The 11,076-nt window shown below is 35.3% G+C and overlaps 1 protein-coding gene across 1 annotated transcript; it reads left to right on the forward strand.

Annotated features, from left to right (window-relative positions):
* Positions 1–9,991: 9,991 nt before the first annotated feature.
* On the forward strand, positions 9,992–10,918 carry OR4E2 (olfactory receptor family 4 subfamily E member 2). The gene has a single exon (XM_016199674.2). It carries the CDS (start codon positions 9,992–9,994, stop codon positions 10,916–10,918), a length of 927 nt encoding a protein of 308 aa, XP_016055160.2.
* The last annotated feature ends 158 nt before the right edge of the window (positions 10,919–11,076 follow it).

Genomic DNA, 11,076 nt, shown 5'->3' on the forward strand with positions numbered 1-11,076 from the left:
AGAGGCCTGCCTTATCACAGTTGAAAACTTGTTGGGGAAGGAAACCTTTTGCCTCTACATAATCTTTAAATTCCAAAACAAATTGGTTGGCATCTTCCTTGTTGGCACTGACAACTTTACTGTGTCTCACAATACTGCGTATGCCACTTCTCCTCTTAAACTTTTCAAACCACCCTCTACTTACCTTGAAAATATCGCTCTCAGCACTTGTTCCACGGGTAGTTTTTTTTTCTTTCAATTTTTTTCTTAATTTTATTTTTGTTTAAAATATTACAGATGTTCCTTTTTCTCCCCAATGACCCATTCCACCCCGTCCCACCCCCCTCCCCAGTCCCTCTCCCACCATTGTCCGTGTCCTTGGGTTGTGCATATATGCACATAAATTCTTTGGTTACTCTCTCCCCCTCCACCCACCCACCGTCCTCCATCCCTCTGACATTCATCAGTCTCAACTATGCTTCCATGTCATTGAATCTAATCTGTTTATCAGTTTATTAAGTTCTTTAGATTCCACATATAAGCAAGATCATGTGATGTTTGTCTTTCTCTGCCTGGCTTATTTCACTTAGCATAATTTTCTCCAGGCCCATCCATACTGTCCCACAGGGTACGAAATCCTTCTTCTTTATAGCTGCGTAGTATTCCATGGTGTAAATGTCCCACAGCTTTTTTATCCACTCATCTACTGATGGGCACTTGGGCTGTTTCCAGATCTTAGCTATTGTAAACTGTGCTGCTATGAACATCGGGGTGCATATATTCTTTCTGATTAGTGTTTCAGGATTCTTAGGATATATTCCTAGGAGTGGAATCACTGGGTCAAACGGCAGCTCCATTTTTAATTTTTTGAGGAACCTGCATACTGTTTTCCATAGTGACTGCACCAGTCTGCATTCCCACCAGCAGTGTACTAGGGTTCCTTTTTCTCCACATCCTGGCCAGCACATGTGGTTTGTTGATTTGTTGATGGCAGCCATTCTGACAGGTGTGAAGTGATACCTCATTGTGGTTTTAATTTGCATCTCTCTGATGAGGAGCAACATTGAACATTTTCTCCTATGTCTCCTATGTCCTCTTTGGAGAAGTGTCTATTCAGATCCTTTGCCCATTTCTTAATTGGGTTGTTTGCCTTCCTCTTGCTGAGCAGTATAAGTTCTTGTACACTTTGGAGATTAACCCCTTATCAGATACATCTTTGGCAAATATGTTTTCCCAGGCCGTGGGGTTCCTTTGTATTTTGAGGCTGTTTTCTTTTGCTGTGCAAAAGCTTTTTAGTTTGATGTCATCCCATATGTTTATTTTTTCTTTTGTTTCTCTTGCCCTAGGAGATGTACCAGTGAAAATTCCAGTACGTGGGATGTCTGTGACTTTACTGCCTATGTTTTCACCCAGGGTTTTTATGGTTTTGTGACTTACATTTAAGTCTTTTATCCATTTTGAATTTATTTTTATGTATGGTGAAAGTTGAACATGCCACACGGCTTCCACTGAGTGCAAGATCCTGAGGCCCAGCTGTTGGCTGTTGATCCCTCAGTTTTCAAACATTTCAGAACTTGAATGGTCTTCTGGAACGGATTACATTTGAAAACCGAGGTACCACTGTACTAAATAATATTTCCTTTTATGGATATACTACATTTTGTTTATCTGTTTGTAATTAATAAACATTTTGATTATTTCCACTTTTTGGCTATTATGAATAATGCTGGAATAAGTATTTGTGTGCAAATTTTTGTGTGGACATGTTTCAGTTCTCTTGGGTATATGAGTAAATTTGCTGGGTTATGACAAGTCTGTGTTTAACATTTTGAGGAACTGCCAAATTGTTTACCAAATTGTCTGCAACATTTTACATCCCTACTAGTAACATATGAAGATGCTAATTTTCCACACTCTTTTTGACACTTATCATTGTCTGTTTTTTAAATTATAATCATTATAGTGAATGCAAAGTGGTATCTCATTGTGGTTTTGATTTTCATTTCTCTGAAATCTAATTATGTTGAAAATATGTCCGTGGGTTTATTGGCCATTTGTATATCTTTTTTGGACAAATGTCTATTCAAATTATTTGCTCATTTTAAAGTTGAGTTATTTGTCTTTTTATTGTTGAATTTTAAGAGTTCTTCATATGCTCTGAATACAAATTAGACTATTTATTTTTAATGTAATTACTGATGGGGTTTGGTTTAAATCCACCATTTTGCTATTTGTCTCGTATTCTCATTTTTTCTGTGCTCTTTTTCTTTTTTGAATTTGGATTGAGTTTTAAAAAATATTTTATTTTATCTCTACTATTACCGTATTAGCTATACCACTTATTTTAGCTGTTTCTTTAGCATTTAGAATGTATATCTTTAGTGTAGTGTTTCACCAAATAATATTATACTACTGCTTGTATAAAAATCTTTCAAACTACTCTTTTCCTTTCCCCAACCTTTTTGTTATTATTTGCACATATTTTACTCCTACATGTTATAAATTCCACAATGTGTTGCTATTATTATTTTGCTCTGGTCAAAATTCTCTTAAGGACATCTAAAAACTGACTGCTTCCAAATCTCTAGATATTTTTGCCTTATTGAAAGAGGCTACTTCATGCAGACATTCTGTAAAGTGTGGGTTATACGTTTTTGCTGTGAACTTTTATTCACTCAGCAGAAAAGACAAATGAGAAGGTGCTGAGTCAGATATTTCTGGAAATTAAGTTAGTTCTAGGCTATATATTGGGCCTTTTTGGAGCCCATGGATTGGTACCAATTCACTTAGTATTCATAGGTGAGGTTTCACTTGTCGTCGGCCTTTGAATCTCTGGTGAGTGTTGCCGTGGTTAGCACAGTAGCTAAACAAACTGCTGTCACGTTAGTTGCCAAAGTTTGGAACTCTTCCATATTTGGAAGCTGCTGGTTTTGCTGTCCATTTATTAAGTTGCTAAATGAATGAGATTAATCACCGGAAATTCATTGAAATGGAAAATTTTTAATAATACCCCTGAGTATTCATTGATGGCCAATTCAGTTATAGTTATTCAGTGATCACTTTAAAACCGTATGTCAGATAGATAAAAACTCCAAAGCTTTCAAGCTTGAAATCCACCCTGTGCAGAATTTTGTGCTCTGTGATTTTACAGCCTAACCTTTTGTAACATGGCAAAGGAGAAGAAATGAATCATTAGAGGAGGTAAGATTATGGTAAGTGTTTGATGTCAGTGGAAAATCTATTTTCAACAGGCAAATTAAGTCCAAAAATGTTACTGATTATACTTCGAAGGATATTGCTTTGGCCTTTAAAAGAGAGCCAAGTTTAATGGAGTTACTAGCTTGATTGAGTTGATTGGATTACACTGAGTTTTCCTATCCTCTTTCTGCCTCACCTTTAAAAAGTGATAATAATTATTTTAAGTTATTTAAGGTGGATGTTGAAGGAGGAAGAGAGGAGATAATGAGATCTTCAAAGAAAGTTTATCTCTTCAGAGTGATAAATGAACAGTATTCTTATATACCTAAATTTTCCTAAACCTAAACCACATTCCCATCTTTAAAACCATTGCAAAAAAAGTAGTTGTATTAGTCAGAGTTCTTCAGAGAAACATAACCAATAGGTTCTATCTACCATGTATCTATCTAATCTATCATCTATCTAATCTATATCTATCTATTATCTATCTGTCTGTATCATCTATCTATCATCTATCTATCTATCTATCTATCTATCTATCTATCTATCTATCTATCTATCTATCATCTATCTATCTATCTATCTATCTATCTATCTATCTATCTATCTATCATCTATCTATCTATCATCTATCTATCTATCATCTATCTATCTATCATCATCTATCTATCTATCTATCTATCTATCTATCTATCTATCTATCTATCATCTATCTATCTATCTATCTATCTATCTATCTATCTATCTATCTATCTATCATCTATCTATCATCTATCTATCTATCTATCATCTATCTATCTATCTATCTATCTATCTATCTATCTATCTATCTATCTATCTATCATCTATCATCTATCTATCTATCTATCTATCTATCTATCATCTATCTATCATCTATCTATATCTATCTATCTATCTATCTATCTATCTATCTATCTATCTATCTATCTATCTATCTATCATCTATCTATCTATCTATCTATCTATCTATCTATCTATCTATCTATCTATCATCTATCTATCTCTATCTGTCTATCATCTATCTATCAATCAAAATGAACTATATGTATATGGAAAGAGAGAGAGAGAAACAAAGAGAGAGAGAGAGATTTATTTTAGGGAATTGGTTCATGAGATTGTGAGGCCTGGTTAATCTGAAGTTTGCAGGACACAACAGCAAGATGGAAATTCTGGCAGGAGTCAGTCTTACAGACTTGAGTCAAAAGACAGTCTGGAGGCAGAATTCTTTCTTCTGGGGACTTCAGTCTTTTCTTTTAAGGCCTTCTACTGATTGTATTAGTCTTATCCACATTATGGAGGGTAATCTGCTTTAAGTCTACTGATTTAAATGTTAATCACATTTGAAAAACACCGTCACAACAACAGCTAGATTGGTATTTGGCCACATAACTGGGTGCCATGGCCTAGCCTAGTTGACAGGTAAAATTACTATTACAGTATTAAAGGGATAAAATTATTACTTACTTTCCATATAATGAAAAGAAAATCAAATGACTTGCCTAAGTGTATTCAGAGATAAGATAGATGTATTGGTTAAAGGAATAAAAAGAAGCATAATCTAAATTTTTAGATATATTAACTCAAAAAATTGGTCTTCACTCAATAATGTTTATTACTTTAGCAGGACAGCAATAGAACCAAAGACTAACTTGCTTTGATTTGACACAACTGTATAAAAACTTTTATATTTTCTTCTCTCCCCCAGCTTTATTGAGGTATCATTGACAAATAAAAATTGCATATAATTAAGGTAACAATGTGGTGATTTGATATATGTGTACACTGTGACATGGTTATCACAATCAAAACACTCCTATATTTTCTCGATACAAAATTTAAGCTTAAAGTTAATATCAGGTCATAGCTCTTAAAGTATGCCATTTATTTATTAAAAATAATTACTTTTCTAGTATAACAATAGTTTGTTGGAAGCAGTGCAAATATAATTCTATAGTGCCATGTTAGGTACTTATTAAAGTGGAAATGGCAAATAGGCTTAGTTCTACCTCACTAGGCCAGAGGAAGACAAATGCAAAATTTACAAAGAATGAAAGGATTTAAAAAAATCCAGGGACCAACATTGAAAGGGTAGAACTATTTAAACAGAAAACCAGTACTAATGTCCAAATCAAAGTGGTTTTATTTTATATTAAAAAAATATTTGTTTTCTCTGTTTCATTTCACAAGGAATTATGAAAGAAGTGGATTAAAGAATATTATAACAACCAGCTAAATTACTCCTGCATAAGTGGAGAAAATTGGTAAGTTTTACCACTTCTTTACCTGCTGTGCCTGCCATGCTTGTTGTGGGTATGCATGTGTATGCACATATGTACATGGTGTTGAGCAAGACCCTATCTCAGTCACTTGTCTGATATGTTGCATAAGTGTGTGATGTTTATAAGTTTAATAGATGGCCTTTTAACTTTTGAGAATTGTTTTAACCTCTCTTCCATCCCAGGACTGCATACTTTTTCATAGTCTTGCTTTCTATGAGGTACCCGCCCCCCCCAAATACACACATTCTCCAAGATTCCTCAAAATGCCTAGGATTATGACTTGTCATAGTTTAGATTGTTCCATAGTACCTGTTCTTTTTTTACAGTTATCTCAAAAGTCATAGAATTATGAAGTTTTGGGGTTGGGAGGGATCGAGACCACCGCTTCTCTCTGCCTCTGTATTTTAATCCCTAGCACAGCTTCTGGCTAAGCACTCACAGATGTTTATAGAATGAATGTTAACATGATGCAACCTTCTGAAGAAAGAACGAGTCTCTTCCACAGCCTTTACTTGTTTGTCTAAGCAAGGCTGTCCTTATTACCACCAGAGAAATCCTGCCCTTTCAGTGCTCTGAATGCCAGCATACAGATTAGATTTGGGCTGTTCCGAAGCGGAAGACACAGCTGAGGTGTGACAGCTCTGCTCCTCTACTCAGTGTCACTCTCTAGGACATAACTTACCATGGCTACATCCTTGGAACATATGGGGGAAGTGCTGTTGAGTGCTTTCTCTGTATGCAGAGAAGGGGACACCAGTTAGATCTTACCTTAACAACAATTCTCACCTTTAAAACCTCAGAATGGCTTTCTTTCTCAGAGGTTTCTTTTTCTGTTTTGGTTGACAAGTAGATAGATAATATCATGACATACTATGAAGGATCAAATATTTTAAAAAAGAAAAAAATACAATATTCAGCAAAGGATAAAACTTAAAAAAAGAAATTAAGTACAATATACTAAAAGAGATTTAGGAGTTAATCTAGCTCATCAGCTCTCTGGAGGCAACTGCTGAGTGGTGGAAACCTAAGGGTAGGAGAACTGGGTCAGAGAATTCCAGTTCTGCATGCAAAAGCAAGGCAAGCCATAAAATGTCTCAGAGCCTTAGCTACATTACATTCTATTAGAGAAATGCCTATGAGCTTCCATTTTTAATGATAATTTTCTGAACCACTAACAAAGCCAGAGATTTTTTTTCCCTTCCCTGGCTTCTCTCTTAAACTTCTCAGCAGGAGACCTAGACATCTGTTACATTTAATCACAGAAATGCTGCATCTAGTTCCTATTTCATCAGAAAACATAGGCTTGGGGAGGTGAAGCCCAAAGATCACAGTTATTTAACTCATTGTACGCACTCTTATGAAGAGCCTCTGCCTTCTCCTTTCTAGTTGAAAGCAAAGCAGCTCTTGTTTCTCTGCTACTAATACATTACTGACCAGCGGTTTATAAGAAAGATATTCCCCATCTTCAGAATATTGCTTTATAAAAAATACAACCATATTATAAGCTCTTAGACATGGGTGAGTAAAAATGTACTCATGATCCTATGAAGTCAGCATTTTTGTTTCCTTTTTGTTTCCCCCCATGCATGCTTTAATACTTTATTTTTTTTAAACAAAGTAACCCATGCTTATTATACAAATTTAAACAATACAGAGATTAATGTTAAAGTTAATAAAATCTGACTATCCTTTTCAATTCTAATGTTAAAATAAATATGTATTCTTCAACACCTATCTTCTTTCGTTTTATGAATAAGTACTACATACACATCAATAATACTACATACAAAACAAATACTACATAATTTACCAATATGTATATATGTTTGAATATATAAATATGTTCAAACATACATATATGTATATATACACATAAAAATCTCTTTTGATTTCTTCTTTCCTTTGTGCCTTTGTTTATTTGTTCCTTCTTTCTTTCTTCCCTACCTTTCTCTCTCTCTCCCTCCCTTCCTTTCTTCCTGATTCATCATATATTTAGAATATGTTTTTTTCACTTAATATATGGTTGATAATCCATTGTTAGCAGTTTGCAATCTTGGCTGTACATTGGCATCAACAAGGAGCTTTAAAAAGTACTGATGAGTCTGAATTAATTGGGATGAGGCCTGGGCAGCAAAATTTATACCCCCTCCCCTAGGCATTGAGAGTCACTGCTTCAACATACATAGATCCTACTCATCCTTATTAATGCTACATAATATTGTGGCTGTACTAAAATTTATTTACCTATTCCTCTATTGATAAGCATTCAGTTTATTTCCAGTACATTGCTTTGCTAAAGATGTTTAAATAAACATGTATTCTTAATTACTGATTCCTTTATTTTTATGAAATACAGGGCGGGGCAAAGTAGGTTTACAGTTGTTTGTATGGAAAATAATACAATACAGTGGCACCTCGGTTTTCGAACGTCTCTGTTGATGGACATTTCGGTTTACGAGTGCTGTAAACCCAGAAGGCAATGCTTCGGTTTTCAAACCCGCCTCAGAAGTCGGACCTGCCACGTGGCCTCCGCTGAGGGCAGGGTCCTGAGGCCCAGCTGCCCGCTGTGGATCCCTCGGGTTTCCAAAGTTTCAGAACTTGAACAGTCTCCGGAATGGAGTAGATTCGAAAACCGAGGGACCACTGTAATTAATAAATAATACAAGAATAAACTCTGTGTTTTGCATTTTAACAAATGCAAACCTACTTTTCCCCTTTTGGTGGTGCTGCCAGATTATTTACCAAAAAGGTCTTAATAACACTTACTTCCAGTAGCAGTCTATAGAGTGCTTACCCCTTTGCCAGTCTGAAGAGAAACAAAAAGTAGTTAGTTGTTTTTTTCCACATAGTTCTGAAGTTGAGCATCTTTTTATTGATACTTATTTGTCATTTGCATTTTTTCTGACTTGCCTATTTATATTTTTCCCCCATATTTAATTGTCACCTCTCTTCCCTTGACAAATTTTAAGGGATCTTTAAATAATAGAAATATGACATATTTTTTAAGTCAGATGGGTTGCAATATTTTCTTCTAGTCTACTATTTGTATATTGATAATTTACATGGCATTATATATAAGTTGCTGAGAATGTGTAAACAAATTTTATCTTAATTTTTATTCATAATATTTTAATATTTTTTCTTATTGGTAATTCTTTATTATTATCATTTCTAATAGCTGCATACAATTCTATTCAAGTTCTATGATATTCATTCAGGCCTCAAAAAAAAAAAAAAAAGCCATTGGGATTTTGATTGGGGGGGAAAAGCCCCATAACTGCTATTTTAAATAATGCTATAATTAATATTTTCTTGCATTTAGGTGTTTTTTTTCATAGTTTGGATGCTTAGGAGATTCCTACAAGTGAAATAATTGAATAAAGAATATAAATATTTTTTATGTTTTGTGGTAATTATATTCCTAAACTCTGTTACAGTTTTTGGTCAGCCAATCAGCATAGGAAATTAGGGGTAATATAACTTTAGTATTTATACAATAATATGTCCTCAGGGACAAATCATATTACAAAATTAAAAAAAAACTATTTCTTTAGTCACTTATTAGCTCTATTGTGAAGGAAGGATTGGATGCTTTTTCAGATTACTTCAGTTCAAATAAAAATACCTACTATGTGCAAGGAACCATCCTAAATGCTACAAGAGATAAATCATATATGGTTATTGCTTTGAAAGAAAATGTTAATTCAATGGGGAACAAAAGCAAATATTTTCTTTTCTTTTACAGTTAAGTTCCATATAAAAAGTATGAAAGGGAAGAGATAGGATTTGATTGTGTCAGGAAAGTTTCCTTAAAGGTTCTGGTCTTTGAGATAGATTTGAAAGATGAATAATATTTAAAGGGTCAATAATGAGGTGAAAATAGTACATTTCATTAGAGGGTATCTTTTCTGAGCAGAGGCAACAGAATAAATAAAGGAAAAGGGTTTGGAAAGTAAATAGGTGGAGGCAGCATGGCTGAAGCATAGTAACTTGCTTGCCTAGAGAAAAGAATGCATCGGGGAAAGAAGGGATGCCACAGTGGAAAAATTAATGGGCAGCAGACTGTTGCAGGCTTTGAAGGTACATATAATCTGATAGGAAGAGTGAAATAGTGCATGATTTTATCTGGGAGTTGCATTTTGGAATATTAATTTGTGGATTAGACTGAAGTGAAAAGAGCTAACTAACTAGTGGCTAAGGGTTTGGGGCAACTTATTTATTTTTGTAAAGCTCATTTATCCCATCTGCAAGGCAGGATCAGTCATGCCTATGTCATGGTGTGGTTGTGGTTAAATGGAATGATGGGTATAAAGTGCCTAGAATGGCTCCTGACACCTGGTGGGTATATTGTAACAATTAATGTTAAATTGGTCTTAATTATATATCCTCTAAAAATAAATAAGCAAGTCAGATAAGAATGCAGAATCACTTCAATTAGTTCCATTTCTATAATATTAAAGTTAAATTATCTTTTATTCCCCCCTTTCTACCCAAGGTCCTTTGGAAAACAGTGGATGGATGCACTAAACCAAACAAGAGTGACTGAATTTGTCTTCTTGGGACTTACTGATAACTGGGTACTGAATATATTATTTTTCATGGCATTCTCAGCCATATATGTGCTAACTCTTTGGGGAAACATTCTCATCATGGTTGCAATAGCTTTTACTGAACATCTCCATATCCCCATGTATTTTTTCCTGAGCAATCTATCGTTTATTGACATCTGCCACTCATCTGTCACTGTGCCCAAGATGCTGAAGGATTTGCTTTTAGAGAGAAAGACCATTTCCTTTGACAACTGCATTGCACAGCTCTTCTTCCTACATCTGTTTGCCTGTGCTGAGATCTTTCTGCTGACCATTATGGCCTATGATCGTTACGTAGCCATCTGCGCTCCATTACACTACACCAATGTGATGAATCTGAGGGTCTGCATACAGCTTGTCTTTGCTCTCTGGTTGGGGGGCACTGTTCACTCTCTGGTGCAGACCTTCTTGACCATTCGTCTGCCTTACTGTGGCCCCAACATTATTGATAGCTACTTTTGTGATGTGCCTCCTGTCATCAAGCTCGCCTGTACGGATACATACCTCACGGGAATGCTGATGGTGTCCAATAGTGGAACCATCTCCCTCACCTGTTTCCTGGCTTTGGTTACCTCCTACACAGTCATCTTGGTTTCTCTTAGAAAACAGTCAGCTGAAGGGCGCTGGAAAGCCCTGTCTACCTGCTCAGCTCACTTCATGGTGGTTGTCCTCTTCTTTGGACCATGTATCTTCATCTATACTCGGCCAGACACCAGCTTCTCCCTTGACAAGGTGGTATCTGTCTTTTACACAATGGTCACCCCTTTGCTGAACCCCCTCATTTACAGTTTGAGAAATGAGGAAGTAAAAATTGCCATCAAGCATCTCTGCCAAAGACAAGTTTTTTCATGAAATCATGTACATGATGGTCTTGGGATTGAAGATATAGTTATGGCGACATCTTTAATGATGGAGCAAAAGTAAAGAAATCAAATTATTAGCTGAAATGGCATGCAGCAGGGAAGACTTTTGCATTAAAGAGAGGGGCTTGTTAACTATTACTTAAATAA

Source organism: Miniopterus natalensis, chromosome 1, assembly GCF_054644295.1.
Source record: "Miniopterus natalensis isolate mMinNat1 chromosome 1, mMinNat1.hap1, whole genome shotgun sequence".
Taxonomy (NCBI): Eukaryota; Metazoa; Chordata; class Mammalia; order Chiroptera; family Miniopteridae; genus Miniopterus; species Miniopterus natalensis.